The 26,254-nt window shown below is 36.6% G+C and overlaps 1 protein-coding gene across 2 annotated transcripts in view; it reads left to right on the forward strand.

The window, feature by feature from the left end:
* Nucleotides 1–7,882, forward strand: part of 5-ht7 (5-hydroxytryptamine receptor 7) — a 218,906-nt gene extending 211,024 nt beyond the window's left edge. Inside the window, exons 7-8 of one of the 2 annotated variants that reach the window (XM_076393389.1) lie at nucleotides 1,615–1,659; nucleotides 6,250–7,882. In XM_076393389.1, coding sequence (XP_076249504.1) covers nucleotides 1,615–1,659; nucleotides 6,250–6,867 — 663 coding nt within the window. In that variant the 3' untranslated portion in view covers nucleotides 6,868–7,882. The remainder of the gene's footprint in view (nucleotides 1–1,614; nucleotides 1,660–6,249) is intronic. The other variant, XM_076393390.1, reaches the window with a different exon arrangement.
* The last annotated feature ends 18,372 nt before the right edge of the window (nucleotides 7,883–26,254 follow it).

A 26,254-nucleotide genomic window follows, 5' to 3' on the forward strand; every position in this document is an offset into this window, starting at 1 on the left:
AGAAATTTATAATTATTTTTCTATTTCATTTTTATTGTTGCTTGTTTATTTGTATATTAATAGAGTTTATTAACAGTGTTTCTAGTCATATGTTTAAAATTGAATTATTGCAGATTGCAATTTTTTATGTAAATTCCTATACGTATATAAGGTATTCAACAATAGATGTTAAAAATTTTAAGAAGTGGTTCTACATGCTAAAGAAGGACGAAAATAAAGAAAACCAAAAGTTTTGGCAAAGCATTTTGGGCTTCGTTTTAGAGTTGTTGCAAAAACGTCTTAAATTCCTGTGAAATCTGTCTGACTTGAAATGAGTCTGACTACACAGCGGTGGCAGTAGAATAAGTCAGATCCTGAGTCAGACACACCTCACGCGTATTTTGGACATTTTCTCAACATCTATAGTAACTAATAACTATGTATAACGACTATAACTAACAACTATAATATATAATAACTCAAAAACAAAATCTGAAACATAATTTTGTCTTTCTCTTAAAATTTCTGACACTTGCAGTCGAACACTCTATAAGTACTACTCTTCTTGCACTATAAATTCTCTTACATAGAGGAGAAAATTATGTTTCTTCTCAAAAGATGGTTCCTTTAAATTTTATGTAATAAAAAGCTTTGAAGTAAAACTGTATATTACACTCTAGCACGAGAATCTAGCTACATGCTTACAGCATACATTTACAGCATATTTTTTCTAATCTCAACGCAAATGCAAACTGAATTCAATGAAGAGTGCACCACTTGTTTTGCATTCTAATATGGCTGAAATTTGGTTTTCTCCCTCCGTCTTTCTCACACAACTAAGCACCATGTTTTAAATCCATGATTTTAAAAATTTGTTTCTTTTTCGTTCTCGTTCTTTTTTCTTTGTAGGAGAGCACCTAGGGGCTCTGTGCTAAAGTTGTCACGAATTTAGAATACGGCTGTTTTGTTATATTTACAATGTCGCAGAACTGGGCAAATAAAGAGCTTAATTTTGATGAGATTATAAGAATCATTGAAAATCATATTAACTTGTACAAACGAGGAACTTGTTTACAATTTCAATCATCGAGGATCTCGATGATTTTTATTATTCATTGTAAGAGAATTTCAATAGATTTTTTCGTATGAATATCAACGAACTTTTTCGTCACTTTTATTATATTGTATTAATTTCACTGTGAAAGAAATCTTTGGTGGTACAAAATTGTCATTCATGTATACAAAAATTCGATAACGAAAGCATGAACCATGTAAAATACACTACACAAACTATCGATAAATATTTATTATATAGTAGTTCTAAAATAACGAAACTAAAACCTAGTGAATGATTAAACCATTGCACTATCATTCAAGTATGATCTTGCTACATGACTGAAATAGCATGGAATTGCTAATTAGTAGTTTCATTATTTAGTATTTTGATCGATTTCATCTTCATTTAAAGTAGTTTAAAAAATAAATCGACGTTTTATTTGAAATAATATGCCAAAGCTGCCCAGATCTGTCTTAGTCGCAACGCTCCACTCCTTGCTATCAAATCGCATCTTGTAGCACGATGATTGAACCTTGAAATGGCTGAGTCTGAAAGTATTCGTAAACCGTTTGTTATAGATACGATTGAACCGTCGTGGCGATACTCAAGCAAATATGAGAGCGGTAAGGTACCCCTTAATATCAATCTACCAATTATTATTTTGCTAGTCGCATTAGACGAACACCATGGTCCTGCGTATTACCTTGGAGGTTCATTTATTGGTGCAAAGGGACAATGCACGATTATGCATGTTGTGCATATTGCTATTCAAAATTATCTCGAGGAAGTTCTACTAAAAATTACATTGAATAAACACGCGTGCACTCTGCACAGACATACAAGTTTTATGGATAGTTTCGAAACAGGAACTCCAAGAGAATATGCAGAAAGAATAAAGAGGTATAACAAGATAACGTAGAGTCCCTTTGCACCTAGCTTTTGCCTGAAAACAGTGCAGCAATTGATCTTATACGTAAGGTCCTTTGCTTAAAGTGAGTTCCCAGCTTTTCATTAATGTTGCTTAATGAATAGAAGTGACTTTAAGAGGATTACGAAGAAGCTGGGGATAAACATAAGTTCAGTGAAGTAGCGCGATAAAACGATCGGTAGATTTACCATTTCATTAGTGACTTCATAACAATTATCGTGCCGCGTTTCAAGCATTAGTGAGGATATTTTAAATAGAAAATACTGAAAGTAATCGTTAAAGTAGTTCCCTTTGTGTGAAATAGTACTTGAAAGTTTTGTTTAATGTTCAGTAAGGATAAGTAAATTATCCTATTATCTCATTTATTATTTTATTTTGCTGATACTTGAAAGTAAACTACCAGAATAGGTACATGACCTAACACTACATTAACTTCTTTCATACAAGTATATTCTACATTTTCGTAAATTGACCATCTGAGAAATTAGATTCGAGGTAAAACTTATTAGAAAATAGAGGATCGTCAAGACAAGAATACTAGCTATTGGGAAATGAAAAATTTCTAGTTGTAATCTTCTAATTTTTATCTCAGTTCTCGTATTTAACTGGTTTAAATAGTATGCTTGAAAAAATGATCAATAATTACAATTTCAAGTGTGTCAAAATATATTTGAGTAGCCTGCTCTGCTATTATAACATTACATATAAAAATACTAACTTATTAGACACAGTTTCGTTTAAAAAATTATTCCACGTAAAAATTATGTATTTATCTTAAAGATGCAATACTGTACAAGAAGTTTCCTAATTAAACATACTATATAAAATTGAATGTACAAATACCTTTTTGACTCACAAGTTACAACATTATTGTTATTATTCCAACAAGCTGGGTGTTGAAACACTTTTCAAGCTCACTGTCTTCAAATATTATCCATTGTTAGTAAGAAGACAAAAGAATTCATTATCAAACATCCATATCCATTATCTCACGTCGACTAACCAAGCCACTAACCCAGCACAAATGTTCCTCAGGATCAAAAAAAAAAAGGAAAAGCCAAGGAATATTTATCCCGAGGAACAAAGGAAGGACCTAACGTGTTCTATTCGTGCTCCCACATCCGTGAAGCGTAAGCTTAATTTACCAAGGGGGCGAAGTGGTCCGCGTGGAAGTAGGTGGCCCAGATTTGCACTCCCGCGAGATTATAATCTTCCATAAAATTAGAGCATAAAAAAGAAAGGATCGTGGGCGGGGATGGCGGTAAAAATAATCAGAAGAGCAGAAAGCAATTCTCGAGGTGGAGACGGTGGTGGGCGACGGCGCACGAGGGTTGGAGTAACTAAGCTCGTAAACCCAGCGGTTTTCTGTGTCCTGCCATTTCCCTGGATCCGTGTCTTAAACCACCACAGGCATTTTCACTCCTCTCGGTTATCCTGAATGTCATCTGCATTCGTAAGGGCGCGCAGACTGGCGCTGCGAGCTAATCTGCATTTCGGTTCGTTTGCGCGCCAACAGCTTTTCCACCGACCGCCAACTCGTTCAGCGTCAGACCACAGCGCGCTGTTTCATCGATGCTTACCCTTTCGCTGATCTGCACACGGCGAACAGCATTATTCCTCTGCTGGAAAATACATTGTGTCGCTTATTCCACGGAAGAGAATCAGCTACGTGACCGCTGGTCGTTGAATTGATCGTCTGTGCACGCTGTGGTACACGTTAGTATAGAGAATTTCGGTCCTCTGTGGTCTTTTTCGTTGTGTTTAGGGAATCGCGTTGAACGATGTCGAAATGTGTGCAGCGTTTATGTAATATCACATACACATATGCGCATGCATGGCGTGACACGCGTGTTTAAGCTCGTTCTCGCGTAGCTTTTATTACTACCAATATCCTCTTACTGTGGATTCTTCCGCCAAATAGTAACCTTTTGTTAGAGGACATGGCGAATTTTAGGACAATAGGTTTATTGTTTTCTAGGATATCGTGAACAGGTTTGAGAAGGTTTTGTCATGATGGCAAACAGTTATCAACCATTTTACCCCTTACCCTGTTTGATACTTCTACTAGTGAACCAAAATTGTCCTTTTGGAATACTGTTTTAGCTATCAAATGCTGAACTTGATCAGTAAATTTTCCTAGGAGCCTCAAGTAACTAGAAAATTATTTTACTTGGTTCATACCTCCAATAGTCACGGAATGAATTTTGACACTCCCTGTAATGTTACACAGAGGATCATATTCTTGTATTTCTGTTAGTACTCTTCAGTCCAATTTTCTCTCTTTAGAATTGTCTAACTAAAAAAAATTATACATGCGTTCTCTGGAACGAAAGATACCAACTAAGTTTATTTTGATCTTGGTCTCTGAACGAGAACACGGCTGAAAGAGCTGCGAAGTAAGTTAATGAAAGAAAAGTACTCTTTTTCAACTGAGTTTTAATAGAGTTTAACCGCCATTCAGTACAAAGGAAAAAGCAGCAGTAACAGCATTTTATGAGGACCGAAGAATTTTCTAGAAAATTCTTTTTCAAACCACATTTTTTACATTCTTTATCCTACGATGACCTCCCTTCGTTGATCCATTCGAACGATTAGTATCAGACTAATTCCATGAGTAAAGGTTAATATCGACTACGATGTTCGCGTATGTAAAATCCCGCTTATCCTAGTAATGTCATTAATATTCAGTGGTTATTCTCGGCGTTCACTGCCATCGTAAGTTTCACAAAGCTGTAGCAGGAAATTAATGGCGAACAGTACGGTGGACTTTTCTCGAGAAACTCAGAAAGAGAACTATTTCCGTAAAAAGTGTGGAGACTACTGATTCATTCTGCCTCTTTTTCATATTTCTGTTTAAAAAATATCTTATAAAATTGAAAATCAAGGTTAAAGAAAAATCATTGTCTTACAATTACAGAGAATGAATAATATAATTAATTTTTGTTATCATTAAATCAGAAACATTATGATTAGAGGACAAATGGAATGTTAGTAAAAAAGAATTGCGACAATAGTACAATGAATGATCAACAATTTTGCTAATCATCAGGCGATTTTCGATCGTCAATTTTCAGTCAAGCATTAAGGTGACCTTGCAATCAACCTTGTCAGAGTTTCAATGAACTAATCTGTTTATCCTCGGCAAAGCGCCATAAAGCACTACCTGTTCGTGCGGATCGCGATTCAGTCAATTAGGTTTCCGGGTCAATGAACCAACGTTAAACGGACCGAAAAGTGAGATTCTATAGCGGAGTAAGGACAAAAAGAGAAAATTTATTTTACTCTTTCTTAAAAATTAATTCATGAACGATGATTATCTGTTCCTAAACATTCCATGAAAGTAGTGAAATCTGTTACCATTATTTCAAGTAGAGATACATGTAGAATTGACGATCGTTTATAATAGGATGTCTTTTTAAAGCTTGTCCACAAAATTTTGTTACAAACTGTAAAACATTTTGCTACCAACACTTGTGTATTATTGATTTATATGTCAATAACATTTATAAATTATTCTGAAGAAAAAAATCTACTCTGTAGGCAGTATAGTACAATTACTTAGATAAGAAGAAGATATGATAATTTTCATGATTCAGATGGTTCTGTTTATCAGAAATGAAAAAAATGATATAAGCTCCTCATTTAAATATTGTCGTAAATAGTTAACTGGGGATCAAATAAGTAATTAAAAAGAAGAACTATCTTTTGACAATTGACTATCAATTCTGTTATCGTAACTTATTTGGACTAAAAATATTTAAAAGAACATTATTAAATATCAACAAACTTCAATTTTCACTTTTTTCTTCAAGGAAAAAAATTGTCTCACTGAATCTCATCAAAATCTAAATAAACATAAACAACCGCTAATAGTAAACTGTTTTATATTTTATTTGTAAAAAAAATGCAAATATAAAAAGACAGATCCTAAACTAGAAGACATCCTTAAATCTGCGAGTACGCGTATTTATCCGTCACCCTATACAAAAAGCTTCATTTTTCATTAGTGGATGATCGATCTTAGCGCCCTATCCCTTCCAAACACCCACCTTTAGTTACACGAAAACCAACTTCAGCTCTAGGTTGAAGAGGCAAACTCCTGAAACACAAACTACTCTTTGAAAGATGGCCATAGATGCTCCCCATCAATGGCCAACTTTCAAGGAGTAACCTATCAAGAGCCACTCACTAACCGCCTACACGCCCCGTGACACAGACAAACGATCACCAAATCATGAAAAGACAAAGGAAGAATCTCAATGCACCCCTAAATTTCCTGTTACAGTGCAGCGGCCACGCGGTTCGATGTTTCGCGGGTGGTCCACGCAAGAGCAACGAGTCCCAATGCCCGATGCTCCAGAAGCCCGAGAAACCGATTCTCTCGTCGTCCACGACGACCACGCCGCCGATGACGTCGGCCAAGTCGAACGTGAGGAACCACCTGAACAACACCTGTAACGTCACAAATTCGCCCCACCAAAGAGGGTTGAGGCTCCACCTGGCCAAGGAGAGAAAGGCCAGCACCACCCTGGGCATTATCATGAGCGCCTTCATCGTCTGCTGGCTGCCCTTCTTCGTGCTAGCCCTGGTCAGACCGTTCCTCAACGATCAACACGCAATCCCAGCGTCCCTGTCGAGCCTGTTCCTCTGGCTTGGCTACTGCAACAGCCTCCTGAACCCCATCATCTACGCGACCCTGAACAGAGACTTCAGAAAGCCCTTCCGCGAGATCCTCTACTTCCGATGCAGCAACCTGAACCACATGATGAGGGAGGAGTTCTACCAGAGCCAGTACGGTGACCCCATAAAGGCTGCCGATATGGACGGCGCTGAACGCCTCGACAATCATGGCATCGAGGCGATCGACGTCGCGGCGAACGCTCCTAACGAGAGTTTCCTGTGATCTTAGAGAAGCCTGTTCCTCGATCGTTCGAGCTAGCGGTCGTTCGAGAACGGGAAGGTCTCGAGGCAGACTTCACTTGGCCGTGATCGATGATTCAGGTGGCTGTCACGGTGGCCAATTGATCAGTCGACGTGCATGGAATTGGCTGGCTCGTTGGAAAGCCAGAAAGTCGTAATTACCCTCGATTTTCGCTGGCTACGTGGACCTGTCATCCATCAGGAGACACGAGATTCGGGGACCCTCGGCCGTCAGCTGTGACAAATTCGCCAAGACGCAATATTCCCAGCTAGGGCTTTCCAAAATCTGACTATCAAAATTGCGCGCTGCGGCGATCGACTACGCTGCGTCCCTTCTTGCGTCCCATCAGAGAACTTGAAGAGTTGTTCGTCGTTCGAAACGTTTTCGCCCAGCAATTTTCAGCTGCGCTGATCTCGACCTGTCACGCAGCCAGATTGCAGGGCAGACACTGACCTCGTGAAATCTTTTCTGCTCCGTGACAAGCAATCTCGGGGCTGTGGTGTTATCGGTGACGCGACAGTGCTGGATAAGGGTACAGGGGAGCTTGTGAGAACAGAACGTCCTTCATTTGGACCGCGGTTGCGTGGAGGAATCGTCCTCTTTCGACTGAGGAATTCGTCTAAAGCTCCGATGTGACTTGCTGCTTTCTCTGAGATTGAGGGAGCGAATTGCTGATGCTCGGTGAATATTAAATACGTCTTTCGGTCAATGTGTCCAGCCAAGTAAACGGTGGAAGCGTTTGTTTGTAGAGATACACGCTACAATCTGCGCGAGGAAGGGATGAATTGATGGGGAAATTAGAGACGAGGGGATTTGTTGTGTAAAAATAAGTTGGAGGGTGGCAGTCTGATTTGCAAGTGTGGAAATTGGATTCAGGTGGACATTTATGACATTAAAGTATTTTTTGTTAAAGTATATTTAGATTTTAGTGCAGAACAAACTTCTAAATACACAGAGGTACCTGACTACAGTTACGTTTTTCAGGTACACGCTGTTGTAACAGATACTGTTACAAAAACTGAAATTTAAAGATCGAAACAACTGAAAAAACGTTGAAAAATATGCAAATAGAAAAGTTTGGACATCTGAATGTTTGAAAACTTGAAAATTTATATATTTGATGATTTGCAAAGTTAAATATTTCAAAATTAAAAACTCTGAGTCTGCAAAATTGAAATATTTGGATATTTAAAAAGTTATATACTTAAAGAGTAGATTAAAGTTAAAACTTACAAAATTTCGATATTCATACATTTGATAACTTAATAGGTACCTCTGTAGTATATCAAAATATAGAAAATATACGGAGTAATATTCATGTTATAATATTTAGAGAGTGAAATAAACCTGTCATTAAGTTTCATATATTTCATTGCAAATAATATAAGAACATGAATTCGTATAAACATCCATAGTCCAGCGATAGTATATTACAGCTATCAGTGTTCTTTGATACTTTATTTTTTTCTTTGGTTTCTTAATGTATCACTAACTTCTGAACAAGTGACTTTTAATTTTCCCACTTATTTTTGCACAAGCTACTGCCGCTTTCTTAATTATTCCATCAAATCATTTCCCACCCTAGATATTGTACAGAGTACGTAATAAGTAATCTAACATAGTCTCATGCGGTTCATCCTGAACGGTGTGTAACTATAGAAAACGAAACATGTTGAAAATAGAGACTGTTCTGATGTGAACGTGCGAAACGTATCTACCAGTGTTTATCAGTTTTTGAAATTTAGAACAAATTTATAAGCACTTGAAACATTTTGATTTCGTTTGTGCTTGTGTTATATGATTGACAAAAAGTATTGTAATGATATTGCGGTTCATATTGCCTATTACATGTTACTTCTGTTTAAATTATTTTAAATTTGTTACTATTATCTAGTTGTACTTGAAGTTAGAAAATCGTTTCAAATTCTGAGACATGAGAACGTAAAGTATCCATATCGAAAAAGGAATTACAAAATCAATGATTTTGAAAACCAGATCGATTAGAAAACAATGTGTCAATGAAATTTCAAAGCGAAAATAAGTTTGCACTAAGAAAAACTTAATCTGTAGGGATGAACATCGAATAAGTAAAATAAATACCACTGGGGAAATGTCAATTGGAAGATCGAATTGCCATTCGGAAAATTACTCCTGACACACGAGGGTAGTAAAACCGTCTGGGGTCATGGTTTCTTGCACCTCTGGAGTACGATCACGAGGAATGCATTTCCCATTTGAATCGTTAGCTTGCCTCAAAATTAGTAGGTCAACAGTTTTCTTGAGAGAAGTAAGAATTACAAACGTAGGATCGTTCGATTTATCAACTAAAAATTACTCGAAAGGAACTGGAACGAAGAGATATGAGACTTGAAAGGAAGATTATTAGGTACTTATTTTCTTCCAGATGAAGAAATAAGAAAAGAGAGCACAAATTTACAGTAATTTAGAAATATGAAAGAAATCAGGGGATAGATTTCTAGAAAAAAATCAGGACAAATGTAAAAGTCCTTAGGGTAGAAGGCAACGATACGTCGAGAAATTCTTGCAACCATCCTCGACGTATCCTCGGGCCAGAGACCACAATCGATCGGAGGTCGGTGGAATTGAATTTTCAGCATTGCCAGCGGGCCGACGTAGATGTATGGATGAACTTTGAATTTTCAAGGTGTCGAAATGAAAAATTTATGTCATCTATGTCCGTCCGTGGATGCCTTCTCCCTATATAAGCGCACAAAAACTGAAAGGAAGAGCTGGTTACAGGGTAGAAAAACTGATAGAATTACAATTTTTAAAGGAAGATAATAGTTGACTTCATAATGCAAGAAAAGTTATGAAATAAGCACTACGGGGAAAAATATAGTGAATTTAAAGATCAAGAATATTTCCAGGCACCTATTATCACGTTCTTAAGTTATCCTTGTGAAAATAAAACTTCAGAGGAAGAACTTGATCGAGTTAACCTTCATACATAGTATATAAAGTCATTGTTTAATTTTGTATCGGAGTATTTCAACAATTTCAACAGGCCTTGCGTAGGTACACTAGGGATTTCAAGTATTACTTCTGTCTCATGAGAAGTCCTAATGCTTTCGAGGGGACCTCTCATGGGACACAAACGCATCGTATCTCTCTCCCTATATCTCATAAACACGATCAAGGAATGAAACACACGTTTATATGAACTTTTTTCATTGTTTTGCGTTCTAAATCAGTCCCTCAAGTATTATCTATTTATTACGGTACAGCCTGTACACTAATCAATATATTTCTGAAGATATTACTCCTATTACTATTAATGATATTGTACGAAGAAACTCAAATTTTGGTGACACTAATATGAGAGACTACAATACAAGTTTTTTTTAAGTCTACAGTAATATTAGGACAATATCTTTACATTTCTTTCTCCATGATGCCACGCCTGAAAATGGCAATACTGTGGCACACCTCCAAATGGAACAGCGACGTTCTAATTGACAGACATAGAATTCGCGGAACATTAAAGGTTATTAGGAGTAGTTTTATTTTAATCAAGATTAAGCAGACAGAAAATCCGCCGCTGAATCCTTTGGTTTTCGGTCGATGATGATTCGGTTCACGAGGCTGGTTCACACGCGAGAAACGTCAGCGATAATCATTCCCTAGATCGGAAGATACTGAGCGAACGGTAATAGTTCCCTCCACCTGTCAGATAACGGACAGGTTATTATCATTCGGGGTTTCGGCAAGACTGAATTATCACTCGTTGATCACGAGACTCTCGAGTTCTACGACTCCTTAACGATCTGGCGTGCGACAAATTGATGGACGAATCGTTGGATGATTTGTAATCGATAGCAAAACTATATTGGAACGATAATTGGTACAGTTAATGAATGGCAAAGTGAAATGAGAGAGATTCTTAAAAATGTCTCTTTTGCTTCATTTTATAGCAGTATTTAAATTTTTAAAAACGTGTTATTGATATTATAAATTGTATTGTGAAAGAAAAAATACAATTTACAATCTGTTAAAACCACTTATTTAAAATTCTAAACTCTTAAAAATTTTGATGATGCTATAACTATGGATCACAATCTCGAATTCAGAAATTATTAATATGTTTTGAAATCTACCAAATTTTATTTTGTAACACTACTCATGTTTAGAAAGTCCTAATTAAAGAACTTCTTGTAAATGCTTAAAAGACAAATTAAAATATGTTTAGTTCTTGAACCAGCTAGTAATTAAAAAATAACTAAAACGATGACTTAAGAAACAAGAAACTTCAACAGAAGATGAGATAAGTGAATATATTTTGTCAGTTTTAAACTGCTAAAATATTAACTATATCGAAGATAAGTCGCCTTAACGGTATGGATACTTTTAACGATATTATTAAACTGTTGGATAGATGAACCTTAAGCAGAAGGAGCCGTGCTTAATCGTATTAGAACTTCTTAAAAATTTGCCAAGTTTCTTGAAGCTTATTAAAACCAAAAATGGACTTTGAGCTTAACGTTTAGCGCACAGCGAAGCAGCGTGATAAAAGAGATTAAGCAATATCTTTGTACATATAATAATTTAAACTATCAGTATTCCTCTATATTGTAGTAAGTTCTTATTTGTATACTTGTTATAGAGATTATAGATAAAAAAGAATCTTCGTTCGTTATATATAAAATATATTATCACTGGTAGACTCGTGTCGCTAAATAAATGTATAAATATTACATAAATACGTAGAAATAATCGTATATGGTGCTAAAAGAAGATCATTCCAATTAACGGCGATAATTTTACAAGAACGACTCGATTCAAAATGTAAGAACTAATCGGGCGGAAACTTTCTAGAAATAATTTCCGACAGTATTACGAAACATTAAATATTGTATCTACACGTCACTGTGTCGCCATGTTTTCTTGGATACTTTATTGTAAAATAATATTTGATTGTATTTCGTTATTACTGCTCACACAAAATACAGAGACAATTGCGCGACGATAAAACTTGTTACCTTCATTTTGCTACTTGTGTCGTTGGAATTCACGTTACTCGTCATCAGCACTTATTATTTTCGATGACGTAGCGTTCAATTTTAAAAGGTAATATTTATTCTTATGGATACACTTAAACATCTACTATGCGAGTTGCGCACAGCAACAAACGGAGTAATTATTATTCGCAGTGGAGATAAAGCCTCTGCAAAGTTGCGACCCGATGGAAAATTAGCGGTGCATTAATTAACACGCTAATTGCCATGAACATTATGTGGATCTCCGAAACACCAGCCACGAAGGTGCGTGCACTGTGGAGACAATGTGAAACCTTTATGCGAATAGGCGAAAGTGAAACCTGACTCCACTGTCAACGAAATTGGTCACAATTCGCCATGGTAATTGCTGTTTCGAGCTGACGAACTCTTCGTTTCGAGAGTTAATGGTTCTGATGGAGAACTAACTTCCCAAGAGAAAAATAAAAATAGAAGCTTTACTAATTGCAGAGAATACTTAATCAATTTATAGAAGTTATCAGCTACTACAAAATTAACGAAAGAATTTAAAGAATTTTAAGTTTCTTCAGTTTACAGGATTGAAGTAATGAAGAGATAATCGAGATATCTTAAAATTTAAAACGATATTTAAACGCAATTAATGAAAAATATGTGATATTGTGTCGATAGTATTAAAAATTAAATTGTCTTCTTCTTTCATCGTGACATAGCGTTTGGTTTCAATGATGGAAAAAGGATTCTGAATATTTAATTTAGTAAATGTTGATGAGGTTTCTCTGAGATTATTTTCTCTGTCATTATCGTTCCACCCCCGCCTCCTCGCTCATTGTCAACCGACATAGATTAATGAACGTCGGCCATACTTCTCTTCCCATTTAATCTAGACTTTTTCTACCAGACTCATCTTTAATTATTTCAAATCAGTAAGATCTCACCGTATTTTGACTTTCTTTAATTTAAAACTTTCCCCATCGCTGCGTTGTCACTCGAAGCGACTGAGCTTTTATATCCGCGCTTTCTTTAATTCAGACCTCCACTCACTGTCTCAGTAATTCCGGATTATCAGGATTTTACTACGCCTTGACATTCCTTAATTCGCAATCTACTTCTGCAACCCTGTCTTCGACTGTCTCGCGTTAGCAGAGATCTTACTAGCGCTTTAGGAACTCTCCCATTTACATCGTCTTCTCGGTCCCTAGAGTAGCCCTGTGACAGTCTTTAATTCGTGCCTTCTTCTTTATTCTCAACTTCAGTTACTTCAGATTAGCAGCCTCTCGCTGTGTTTCGAGTTCTTCCTCTGTTTTCACCGTCCCTCGATTTCCATTTCGTTCAAATTTCTAGGGTAATCCGAATGGACGAGGCGCTGTATCGCGAAATTAACGAAATGAAAACAGAGAAGGACGAAAAAATTGATTCCATTTAAAGGAAAATTAGATGGCAAAGGTACGGACAAGTGAAATTCGAGAATTATGAGATAAACTATTATATATGACATCACTTTCCTTTTTTTTACGAAACGATTGAACTAGATAAATTTTTACTGTTTTGGTCTTTTTGGTCTTCCTCTTTTTTATACGCTATTTCAAAGGATAGGAAATTAGTGTAATGAAGTACAGGACTCCCGACTGATGAAGACCATTGAAGAGTTACTGAGTCTGACTTGGAACTTATTCTACTGCTGGCGTGCATTAATTAGATCAGACGTAGCGATATCTGTAGAATAAGCTCTCAAGTCAGACAAATTTCACATTTATTTTACATTTTATATGTATTTTCAACAATTAATAGATTGGAAACATGGAAACGAAATCTGAAACACAATTTCGATATTCTTGATTTTCCTTTCATTTTATCTACATTTTCACATTATCTCATAACGTCATGTAGAATCACTTTTTAAAATTCTTGACTATTCTTGAGCACGTAGCATAATGTCTGTATTACTACTGTCGAATATAATCAGAAGGGAAATTCGATTTTCCCTTTCGAGATCATCATTCCTTGCTTTTAATCGCTTGAAGATATTTCCTATATTTCAATAAACTATGTCCATTTAGATTTACATATTAAACAAACAATAATGCATTTCTCAATTCTCCATCCCCTTATTTATTTCGAAGAATAGAATAAATAAAAAATATTTACTACTTTAAACTGAATGATTTCAAAATTCAAAGAATTTGTTTATTTTCATTGCACGTAAATTGGAACGAAATATGCAACAATCACGGAGAAACAGATAGTTAAATCGTGCAGCTCGAAACGTGACGCTTTAGTCAGATATTCATAGTCCATTCGATTGTATGGCGAACCAGTATCGTTTCGAATAAGGGAACCAGGGAAGACGTATCACTAGCTAGACAATCCTAGACGTTTCTTATGCGACCCGTGTTTGTGTGTGACGTAAATCAAAAGTATATTAGAGAGATGTGTTTATTGGTAAAAATCTATATGAGCAATCTTTGTAAGGACACTTTCAGACATAGTAATTGATGTCTCAAGTACGAACAGCTATTAAATATCTGCCTATTCTATGAAACTAATTGGAGCCAAGAATTATTGGTGTTTTACATACCATAGTGAGAATAAAATCAATTGGTTGCTCGGGGCTTATTCCTTCACTATAAATCATTATTATAGCAATATTATTTGTATATTGTAGATGTCTACGTGCAGTATCAATAAAATCATTGCCTTTTGTTAAAGATGTATTTTACATGTACATCAAGGATCATGTAAATGTAAAACAAAAGAAAATGAAATTTTTTTTTTATTATATTCATTGGACGTATATCAACATAAATTACATAAATTTACCTGAAGTGAATTTAGTTCAAAAATAAGAATATGTCACTCATCCAACAAGGTTTCTACTGCTATTTTTCAATAAAAGTCCTCAAGAAAATATTTATATTCAAAATGAAATACTTCTACCTACATACATTCTATATAGGTAAAATCATGTATAGATTTGTCCTAAAAATTGTACAATAGGACTAATTGTTCAATAACCTCGAGCATTAAATTGATTTCATTTCAGCTATCGGAAACCACTGACGAGAAACAGTAATCCGAGTCAAATACCTAACAGCGAATCTGTCTGAGCGTTTTGTAATCTCTGAAAGAGTCCTACTCTTCCTGAAAGAAAAGACGATCATGCAACTGTTCACAGAGATTCCAAGAAAAAGGAAAACTGAAAGGAAAAAACAAGAATATCCAGCCAAGAATTTCAAGATTCTATACGAACAAAATTCTAGGCGAAGCTTTCACTTGCACTATACACATCAGAAGTCTCTGTGCCAGCTGTACGATCGAATGTGTTAAGGGTAGATAAGCGAGAAAGTGAACGAGGATTTTGATAAGTGTGCACGTCTATGCCGATCTGTTAATAAAAGTCGCGAGGAGCTAATCATAAATTCGTTCCTTGAAACCTTCGACGAGCTGGATGTAATTTTTAAAAAACGACTATTAGGTGTACCTAGCGAGATAAGTAGCATATGTCAACTTTCGGTGACGTTGGTGATGTCTTTTACGAAAACCAAAGGATCTACTAACAAAGACTTCTTACACAAAAGCCAAGAAGACGCTAGAATGAGTTCAAGAATACGAAGAAGAATTCGTAAGGCACAATGAGTGACGCTTCAGTTCGCAAGGCAATGGCTTTAATTTTTAATCCCGAGTGCTTCGGTTCGTTTTATAAAGCAATTTATTGTTATGGAGGAATGTGGCAGCAAGAGCAGAACTTCCTATCTCGAGCTCAAACAACCTAAAAGAGATAGGAAGAAGACGAAAGATAAAAAAGAAAGAATTTCTGAGGAATGACGTTGAAACCTGAGAAAAACAATTAGACGGATAATCTAAAAATTAACGCAGTATTTTCTCGCCATGAACTCATCATTATTCCCAAATTTCTCGGGAATTATTCCCGATACTAACTTCTAAATTACCTTGTATCTATCCTATACTAATATTCTCACACTAAAACGACATAAATCACCAACGCGTCCATTGGCCTCAGTAAAATAATACTTACGCTCTACAAGCTCAGTAACTATAACTCGCGAGCTTATACCGAGGAAATACTGTACACAGACTCCTTTCGATCTTCCTTGTACTATGAAAATCATTCGCGCTGAATACCCCGAATGCCGTCTTCGTTCAAAACTTAGAAGCTATTATTCTATTTAGAAGGTATCATTGTTCCTTGAAAGCGGCTCGAAGTTAATCCGTCACAGCGGAACATTTTTCGTGTAAATAAGCCGCGACGAAGTTGGCAGACTTCGATCCCGCGCGACATTCAGTTCCGACAATAGCAATGGCTAAAGTCGATGATCACGCGTTGAAAAGCTATTGAGTTGCTCCTTGGCTTTCCTCCTCGATATCGTTCTATCAATTAGCGATAACAAAAAAGTAAGGAGACGTAAGCGCGGAGAAGACAAGATACGTACGGGTCATTCCACGCGAAATCGGGCACGTTTCGGAGCAAGTTCTTGTAATTTGCTCAAATTTGAATATGTTGTAGTCTTTAACGATATTTAAACGTACCCTAAAGGATTTTTCAAAATTTTGAAAATTGTCGATTTTACAGCTGTTTGAAGTTAAGTGCTACCTTTTTTTTAAAAAATTATAGCTATTGAACTAGTAAGCGGATGGAGATGAGCTTTACGGTGCTTATAGAGAAAACATTGAAGTTTGTAAAAAAAATTATTTCATTTAAAAAAACTTGTTTTTTAATCATCTTTTTTGCAATTATTTTAAACAAATGCAGGTTTTTAAGATGATGCGCGATTTTAAAAATCTGAAAAAAAAGGAGAATATAGTTTGATCCTTCCCCTTGATGGACAAACTTTCAAAAAGATGGACATTTTAAAATTGGCCCTGTGAAAATTGCCGAAAGTTGACGCTGCGTCGAGTCGCACTGCTGTGGCGGGCGTGTCATCGCTGGCAGCCTACTCGACTCCAGCGGGCGAACGTGCGTTATTATTTGGAATCAAGGCGACTTCACCCAACATTACTCTACATTATCTCCGAGCATTTGCAAGGTTTAATGCAATCAATAAATATTGGTAACTCAATCTTCGTCTTATTCTTGAAAACATAAATATAATCTCTTAAATCCTAGCTTTCATTTCGAAGATTTTGGTATTAATGCAGAATGGCACTTTTTTGCAACTTCACATGGCAAAAATGAATGTGAACTTGTCAATAAGTATCATTGACAAAGAGTGAGTTACCAATATTTGTCGCCTTGATCGCAAATAATAACGCACGTTCGTCCGCTGGACACGAGTAGGCTGCCAGCGACGACGCGCCCGCCACAGCAGTGCGACTCGACGCAGCGTCAACTTTCGGCAATTTTCACAGGGCCAATTTTAAAATGTCCATCTTTTTGAAAGTTTGTCCATCAAGGGGAAGGATCAAACTATATTCTCCTTTTTTTTCAGATTTTTAAAATCGCGCATCATCTTAAAAACCTGCATTTGTTTAAAATAATTGCAAAAAAGATGATTAAAAAACAAGTTTTTTTAAATGAAATAATTTTTTTTACAAACTTCAATGTTTTCTCTATAAGCACCGTAAAGCTCATCTCCATCCGCTTACTAGTTCAATAGCTATAATTTTTTAAAAAAAAGGTAGCACTTAACTTCAAACAGCTGTAAAATCGACAATTTTCAAAATTTTGAAAAATCCTTTAGGGCACGTTTAAATATCGTTAAAGACTACAACATATTCAAATTTGAGCAAATTACAAGAACTTGCTCCGAAACGTGCCCGATTTCGCGTGGAATGACCCGTACGTCGTTGATGTCCTCATAGTTAATGCGATGTATTAGGAATAAGAAACTAAGTTAGAGGGTAACGCGTGTAACTAATAACTTAGGGTATCGTCTCCGTAGAAACTCGGACACAGATCTCTGTACAATCTTTGTTTTCGCGTGGAAGCGTGGAGATATGCCGAAGAATAGCGTCGACGTTACAGCGTATGGTCATTCCATGGACATTATATCGTTTTACATTGTCGCGTCGTTCGCAGAATCGGGCAAAGTTCGCGGATGCTCGAGTATCGATGGCGAAAAACGTACCTGAATTTATGGAAATCGCTTGAACCAAACTACTGACACCTTTTTCTTTGTGTACATGTGTATATAATTTTAAGTCGTTTCAAATGTTTTATGGAGTATATATCTGTTGAATATTGAGAATTCTTGTACATAGTTTTATCTGGAATGATTACAGATTTATATAGAAAAATGCAAAAATTTAACAGTTCGTTGCTTAAACTAATATCTATATTTACATTTACACGAAATTTCATTACGTTTAGAACTCTTGGATTTGAAAGTTTCTGTCTAAGTCTACTTGAGGATTTATAGTCGAGAACAAAAGTATCTGGTCACCATAAACAATGGTAAAGTGTAGCTTTACCATTTATTGCTTGATTATATCATAATATATGATTAAAAATAACGTTTTAAAATGTCATTAAAATATGTGTTACATGTTTGTTATTAAATTTATATTCCACGTTATTATATTTACATGTATGCAAATATTTCATTAATTACTTGTGAAAACTGTTGTGGTTTCTCTTTTATGTGTTTAATTTTCAATTTTGATGTCAAACTCTGATTCAGTTCCCTTAATACAAAAGGTAACAAATTTTCAAAATTTTGACCTAGTAATAACTACTAAAATGATTACATCCTACATAAAATTTATAATAACACAGTTTATAATTTTCAAAGGACATAAGCTTCCAAGAATGAGTTTCCAAATTTCCCTAACGCCCATGATACAAAGTATTTTTCCAAAGATATTAAATTAATTTTCCTAGTACGCTATTGTGTCAATAAAAATTCACTTATAATCAGTTATAGACACAAGGATTCTAAGAAACTCATTTCTAACATAAGGTTACATCTTAGCAGCCTAAATTTGCCTTCCTGAATTCGAGAAGAAGCTAAATCGAAGGAATAGTACCAAGGAAACTTAAGTGTCCATTGAACCTATATCGAGACACACCGTAAATCGCTAGTTTAATCATAAATAGAAATACTTTGGTTCAGCGATTACGTCACGATTCACAACGTACAACATATGAAAGACAATCGAATACGTCGCAGCGGTGGGAGTCAGATTCGAGGATATCCGGAAGTTCTGCCCGAGGTTTGACGCGTCCCTGCTACGAACGGCACAATAGAAAAGCACAAAAGTATAATTTCGTCACTGCGTATTTTTGATACCATATCGATCGTACTTCGTTACGTTGACGTCGATGCGATGCGATACGGAACCAGCGGCATGTTGGGTCGCGTTTTCTGTTGTTCGGTATCCACCATCAGGAACAGGGAAACGTCGTTAAACGGTACCTCGCGCGAAACAAAATGAAACCAAATCGCACAGCGATGGCCAGATGCGATTCTTAGGTGAATGTAACTCTCGGAACGCAACGTGATTATTCTCTGTACATAAAATAGAGCACAAACTTTTTATGTATGACCTCGTACTCATGTCGCGCCAGTGTGTAGAGCTGGTCGACGCGAGGGACTACGAATATTCTAAAATAATAAATATCATGACGACTGAATGAGATTGCTTATTTTATTGCCCTTGCCTTTTTAGACACAAAACCCTCTATGTTTGTTAAGTTTGGTTACAAGCATTCGATTAATGTCATTGTACAGCTTTGGGTCATTTTTATCCAAGATAATTTTAAAGATATAGGTTTTTACGAAAGTGATAAATAATAGATGTTTGTATCCTGTACTTTAACTAATAGATCTGTTACTGCAATCTTTATACGCATAGAATCTTTAGAGGATACACATAGAACGCTAAAAAGGATTTTTCAGATTTTGTGAATTCCATTAAGGTTTACTGAATTCATTTACTAAAATTTGCAATTTCCTAATGGCTACACTTATCTGTCTGTTGTTTAACACTAATATACAGTTTTGAAGTATCTGCAGTATTTATTCATTCGGGTCTTCATTATTACATATCTAAATGTAGGATCCGAGGGTTCTTAGTTTCTTAGATTATATCTTAATATCGCTATATGCTATTTAAGTATTTTAAAATTTATTCGATTCATAAAATAGTATAGCCATCTAGCAGTGATACCATAGAGGAGATACAGAACAGACTTATCAATTAAAGCCCCATTACCATTTTTATGTCACGCTCAACGTTATCAGCTGTACGTGAAATAAGATTGCAGCGCTGTGAATGGTAAGGATTCAAATTATAATACCGACGTAAAGTTAAATACAGGGTGTCCTGATAAGTTAATGATAAATTGATGAAGTATCTACAAAAAGTCAAATAGTTGACGAAGTACACATAAGACGTAAAACTTTTATTTTTCTAATCATTAAAACTTTTTATTTTCAGAGATGAATTCATATGACCTTTTCCGAAAAAATTATTTTTGTTACGTTTGTAATCAGATGATTCTAATTCTTCGAATTTAACGAATAAATTGATGCTACATATTTTATAAAAATTGTCCACCGATACTGTATACTCGTTTGTGACGATAACTTAGAAAACACATATATAAGCCAACAACTAAAGTCACAAAAATTATAAAATTTGTAATTGGTTTTTAACCAAGGATGAAAACTTATACGCACTTCTTACTACACCGCTAATAAAGAAGGAAAAATTATCATTAGGGGATAGGGAAAACAGAAGAGAGGAGCAGGGTATATACAAAATAGGGACAACAGAAAGGACAGATTAAAAATTTGAGCAATAACTTACCGATGGTCCAGGATGACCAATGGTCAAGCTGCCCACTGGCCAGGTGAGTCCAGCTGTCCAGTGGTCCAGGGTGGGCTAGGGTAGTCCAGGGCCCAGGAGTCCCTCCAGTGGATACCAAGAAGGATCCGCACCCTTGAGAGGACCCGCGGCGAGTGAGACACTCGTGTTCCTACAGCGGTATTTATATTCTCTCGGAGAAGGTAGGGAACCAATCAAAGAAGTTCTTCGAGTAGTAAGAATTTCAAGATTAATCTAACGAGTAATATTGTATACAATATTGCGATAAATTGATATTTTCTATAAAATAATCATCTCAGCAACAATTTCTGATACACATATTGTCAATAACAATCACACACAGTGTACATTTGGGCAAATTATTGACATCTGTAATTGTTAGTTAACGAATGTGATAATTATTAATTTTTCATACATTATTCTTCATTCGATTAATCTCACAATTCTTGCAAATTTTTTGATATTTCGTTAATTAACAATTATAAATGTTGTTAACTTGCACCAGTGACTACATACTAATAAATAAATAAATATTAATTTTTCAGAAATATTCTTCATTCGATTAATCTCGCATTTCAGTAATTCTCGTTCCTTTGGTCACTCGTGACGTGTCTGGTCACCGTGAACCACTCTGGCCAGTGAACATCCTCAGCGCTGATTAGATGTCTTTGACTTACTAGTTTAAGGTTTAGACTTTAAGATTTTTATGAAGGAAGATCGATGGGACTTTGATTCCATCTATCTCCCTGTGAGTTTTCGTCGAACGTATATGAACCACCCTTAAAGTTTTTACTTACTTTTCTTGACCACCTTACGTATTTTTCGGATGTACTATTTAATCCAAAGCATTAGCCATAAAAAATTAGGCATCTCATTTAAAATAAACATTGTCACTTTGGTATAAGTTTATTGTAACGATGTATCTTTTATAAATAGCACTTTCGCTTATTGCTTGATATTATAGAAATGAACAAGGGGGATAGTTTAGTGAGACACCTTGTATATTGGGTGGTATAGTAGGAATATTTTCTCTCTTACTGGCATTATCAACGTCAGTGACGAAAATACAATGAGTTTACTATATCCACCGCACGAAACTCGCAGAGGGCACTCAAAAGCAGGTGGTTTTTCGAAATGTCGGTATTTCAGAACTTGAGACACTACAGTCCATTAAATGTTCGATTTATCCTGTTGAATCGTCTATATGACTGATAAGAAAAGTGAATTTCTACTTTTACACTATTATGAAACACCTTACATTTTCCAACAATCGAACGTATTTAAATCTGGAATATTCATGTGAAGTTTATAGGGAACTATGCTATATTAACAAAGTACAACAGTAGACATATCATGTAATAGTTTATTAATTATAGAGTTCCAAGAATACAATAAATTATTAAAAACGAATGATTGTGTAAAAACAGAAAATATCTAGTAACCTATACTGAAGAAATCTTGTTGGTCGAGTAGTGCATACCAAATATATTTATATAATACTTGAAACTGCTAATCTAATCAAGATCAATCACTAATCGACTCTAACGAAAATCAACATGAACCAGAATAAGGTATATTGTAAGCGGCAGCTCGAATATCATTTTTTTATTAACGTTTTGTCAGTTACAATTTTGATTACATACATATAATGTGGATCCTTCTTTAAACACATGTCGCTATGATACAAATGACGAGGATAAAAATTTGGAGTGCGTAAAAATGTAATTAGATGACAATTCTTTTTTTTTTTTTCATTTGTTTGTTTCTCTTTTTGTTTGCTTCTTCTTGTTTTCCTCCTCTTTTTATTACTTCCATTGGTCATGGCGATGGGCCAACTTCGAACGTATATTAATATAATATACCCTGCTGGCCCATGTCCACTCAGGGTAAACTGTAGTTTACTCCTTGATCGCGTTCCCTTTTTTTTTTAAATCGTTCCTAATTCGCTAATATTTTGTTTCGTTTTACTCCCTCCTTCTTTTATACACTATACTCGGTGCACATTTGTCGCTTGAGACTGGTCCAGTGTTAGCGATTGACCGACGCGCTGATCGAGAATCTCAAGTACATCTTTCACACCGACTACACAGGCACGGATTAGTGCCAAATTCAGAGGACAGGATATTTACAGCAGAAAGTTCCGACCCTTTTGTGTTTCATACTCTTTCAATCTTTCTATCGTTAACCCCTTGTACCTCGATTTACTTCTTCTACTTTAGGCAGTTGCATTGTTAGAAATTTAATATAAAATACTGTAATGTGCCTTACTCCTCTCGAATTCACAAAGATATCCATATTCTCGGCACAAAATCAAAACCTCGGAGAAAATATTGAAGGTTCCAGTAACAGACACGACTATTTAATACGATTATACTATTTGATAGTTCTAACTACTCTCTCAACTCTTTTTTGGAGGGAAATAATTCAAGGCATATACGTACCCTTAATAAATAAAACAATGCGATTTTGTTTCAATTTCAGCAGACTTTAATTCAATATTACTAAACAAACTTTCCATTTGCCTCCAAGACAAAGCTGAGACGCATCTAGAACCTGACCACCATCTTGTTTTACAGTTACAGAACTTCTCGATTCTTAAATGGTGTTACGAACATGTCCCAATCGAAAATTAAGGGAGAACAGTAAAACGCAAGGGGTTAGAACGGACCTGACATACATTCTAAGTAACGGAGATTATTCAACGCGCTCGTCGAAGGAACAAAGAAAACGGTGATCCAGACGAACGCGTTGCGTATCGTACGCGAAGGAACAAGGGACAGATACGCTTGGCTCCATTTCGAAGAGCTTCAGGGCGACGAGTAAGAGGATTCGGTCCTCTGAATTTGGAACGACAATGAGCCGCCTCAAGCTGCTCGTCGTGTCGGCAGCGAGTGACACGTTTCTCTTTCTTGTTCCGACATTCTACGCAGGACTGATCGTTCATCAATTGCTTGAAATACCATCGTCTGCAGAGCGATAATCGGCTTCAAGGATTGGACACTAATCAACTAGGATTGCTGTTTCGTCGATCCTCTTTGTCTCCTCTTGTCACAGAGCAAGGACAACGGGACAAGGGACTTTTCTCTTTATGGTTCGGCTACTCAGTCCAAAGGCCGCAAATAACACTTTTGAGTACATCACTCCTGCTTATCCCTGAGCCAAAATCTACCTGGGACCTTTCTGACTCAGGACCGAAGTTTCTCGAATGAAATCGTAATTTCGTGGTTACTGTGGACGGACAGAAACGATCCGTTTCTTCTTTCGAGAAGAGAAATTAGCGTAAAGGATGGGAAGGACAAACGCCGCTTGTATTTGTGCTTCTTGTTTAGAAACTTATCAGCTTTTAAGCTCTCTCTTTTTACTCCCCGAGCAAAATACACAAAATTAGTCAATCGAGAAATCGACGAACACCGATCCCTTGTAGATTAGTGCCTCCACCCGTGAAACCGTATCACGAAAGGCTGATCAAATCAACCTGCATGCACAGCTTTAACCTAAGTCTCTTATCCGGCTCTGTGTGTGCTGTTCTCGCTAACAATTAAAAATTTTTTCCCCTATTTTACTTTATCGTTTGTTTTATTTCGTGTATTTTCCACTTTTCCATTGTTGCCGTTTCAAATTCAATTCACATTATTTAGGGTATAATAATTAATTAATTAATTAATTAATTATAATAGTGTCATTATAATTCGTAATAATATACAACATTTGTCAATAGATCATTTATCCTAAAACCCACCGCATGCTCGTGTCGAAATAATTATTTAGTCCTGCTATCTCTCTCTCTCTTTCACTCGCGCTCTCTCTCTCTTTCGATCTCCTTTCTCTCACTGACCTCCCCATTCTTGCTCTCATTCTTTCTCACAAAACTCGCACACGATCGCGCAGATGTCTTCTTTCTCGCCACTTGCATCGCGGCCTCAGGCACACTAAATTATTACGAAACACAACACCCTCATCTATTCCCGCCATTTTTCTTCGCACACTCTCACGCCGTGGGACTGTACTGGCTTCACGCGTAGGCTTATCTATCTAATTCAATGATTTGTAGTTGCAACTGTACGTGTGTATGTACGTGAATGATCACTGTGAACGTGTGTGTCATGCGCGTGCCTCGTTCTCTCGTTTTTCCTTCATCGCTAAATCGCGTGCATCCTCTCCTGTTGGCTTCTTCGTTCTCCCCGTATCTTCGCGAACTGAACGCAGTCGTCGTCGAAGGCGAACGTTCTAAAATGACTAAAACAACGACGCCTCGCCACTTCAACAATCCAAAAGAAGACCTTGCTTAGGCAGCGACACGTCGTTCTCCATTTTTATGTACGTGTGTGTGACAGTGTCGGTGCGTGTATACAGATGACTCTTTGTACATATTCAACAAATTTCTATCCTTCACCGAGACGCGCGTCCATAATGAAACCTGAAAGCGCGGAGTTTATGGACGTGATGAAACGCCGACGTTCGTGCCCCCTGTGACCTCTTCAGTGTCCCTTAAACGATGGACCGATCGAAAAGGTGACCCCCCTACGACTATACGTGTATCCTCTTTCTTCCGAAGCGTTCCCTGATGAGCGCCTCGTGGATCTTAACAGGACCAGCCATGATACTGCTATACGCGTTTGGTTTCCATTATTCATCGTTAAGGTCATCACTGTGGCATGCTTAGAAGGTATACGCAAGAATCACCCTGGATGACAGACTTCTAGGGGTCGCTTTAGGAAATTTAGTAGCGGTGAATGTGTCAACAATATTTGCTAGCGTGAGATCCCTGAAGTTGATTCTAGAGCAGACTTTGAGACACCTGTTAGGCACAATTTTGATCCCAGGATGCCATAGTAGTATGCTGCCAAGTTGAAGCATAAATCAACTGGTACCTTCTTAATCTATCGAAGATCGATTACGCTTCATACGACGCTCCATGCTAAGGTGACTTGAAGAAAGATAAAGGGCGTAAAAGTGCATTTTAAGCGGTTTTAGAATACAGTGACTTTTAATCAAATTACAGAATCGAAGCAGAGCTCGTACCAACGTCGTGTCTTCGTAGTGACACCAGCCAAGGGGAACAAATAAATAGGTGTACGTGCAATTGGGTGTGATGCATACGTGTCACGATATTAAACTACAGCGATGTTCCTTTCTTACAGTTAACAAGTTTTGTTACGCTAACGATGAATCGCGTGTGAACAGCTCCGAATCCACGATTCTCCGTCTTCAGTGATTCGAGAAAGGGAACTGAGGACTAGGTGGGAGGGAAAACGCAGAGATTCGAAGAAGGTCTAACGCGAAGAGGATCCGAGTGGAAACGCTTTCAAACTGGTCGATAACATAATACATATAATGCCCCGTTCTGCCTTGGCTCCGAGAGCGCTCAATAGCGAAGGAAGAGAACACAACGAATCACGAGGATTAATACAAAAATAGGAACAATAAGCATACACAAGGAGGAACATATATACATACATCGTCATGTACAAACGTAACGCGCAAGGAACTTTATACTAGAATAATTCATAGTGTACGTAATCGTGCTGTGTTGATGTTTTCCTCTCTCCCTCTCTTTCCTTCTCTTCTTCTCTCTCTCTCTTTCTCCCACA

This window comes from Calliopsis andreniformis, chromosome 3 (assembly GCF_051401765.1).
Source record: "Calliopsis andreniformis isolate RMS-2024a chromosome 3, iyCalAndr_principal, whole genome shotgun sequence".
Classification (NCBI taxonomy): Eukaryota; Metazoa; Arthropoda; class Insecta; order Hymenoptera; family Andrenidae; genus Calliopsis; species Calliopsis andreniformis.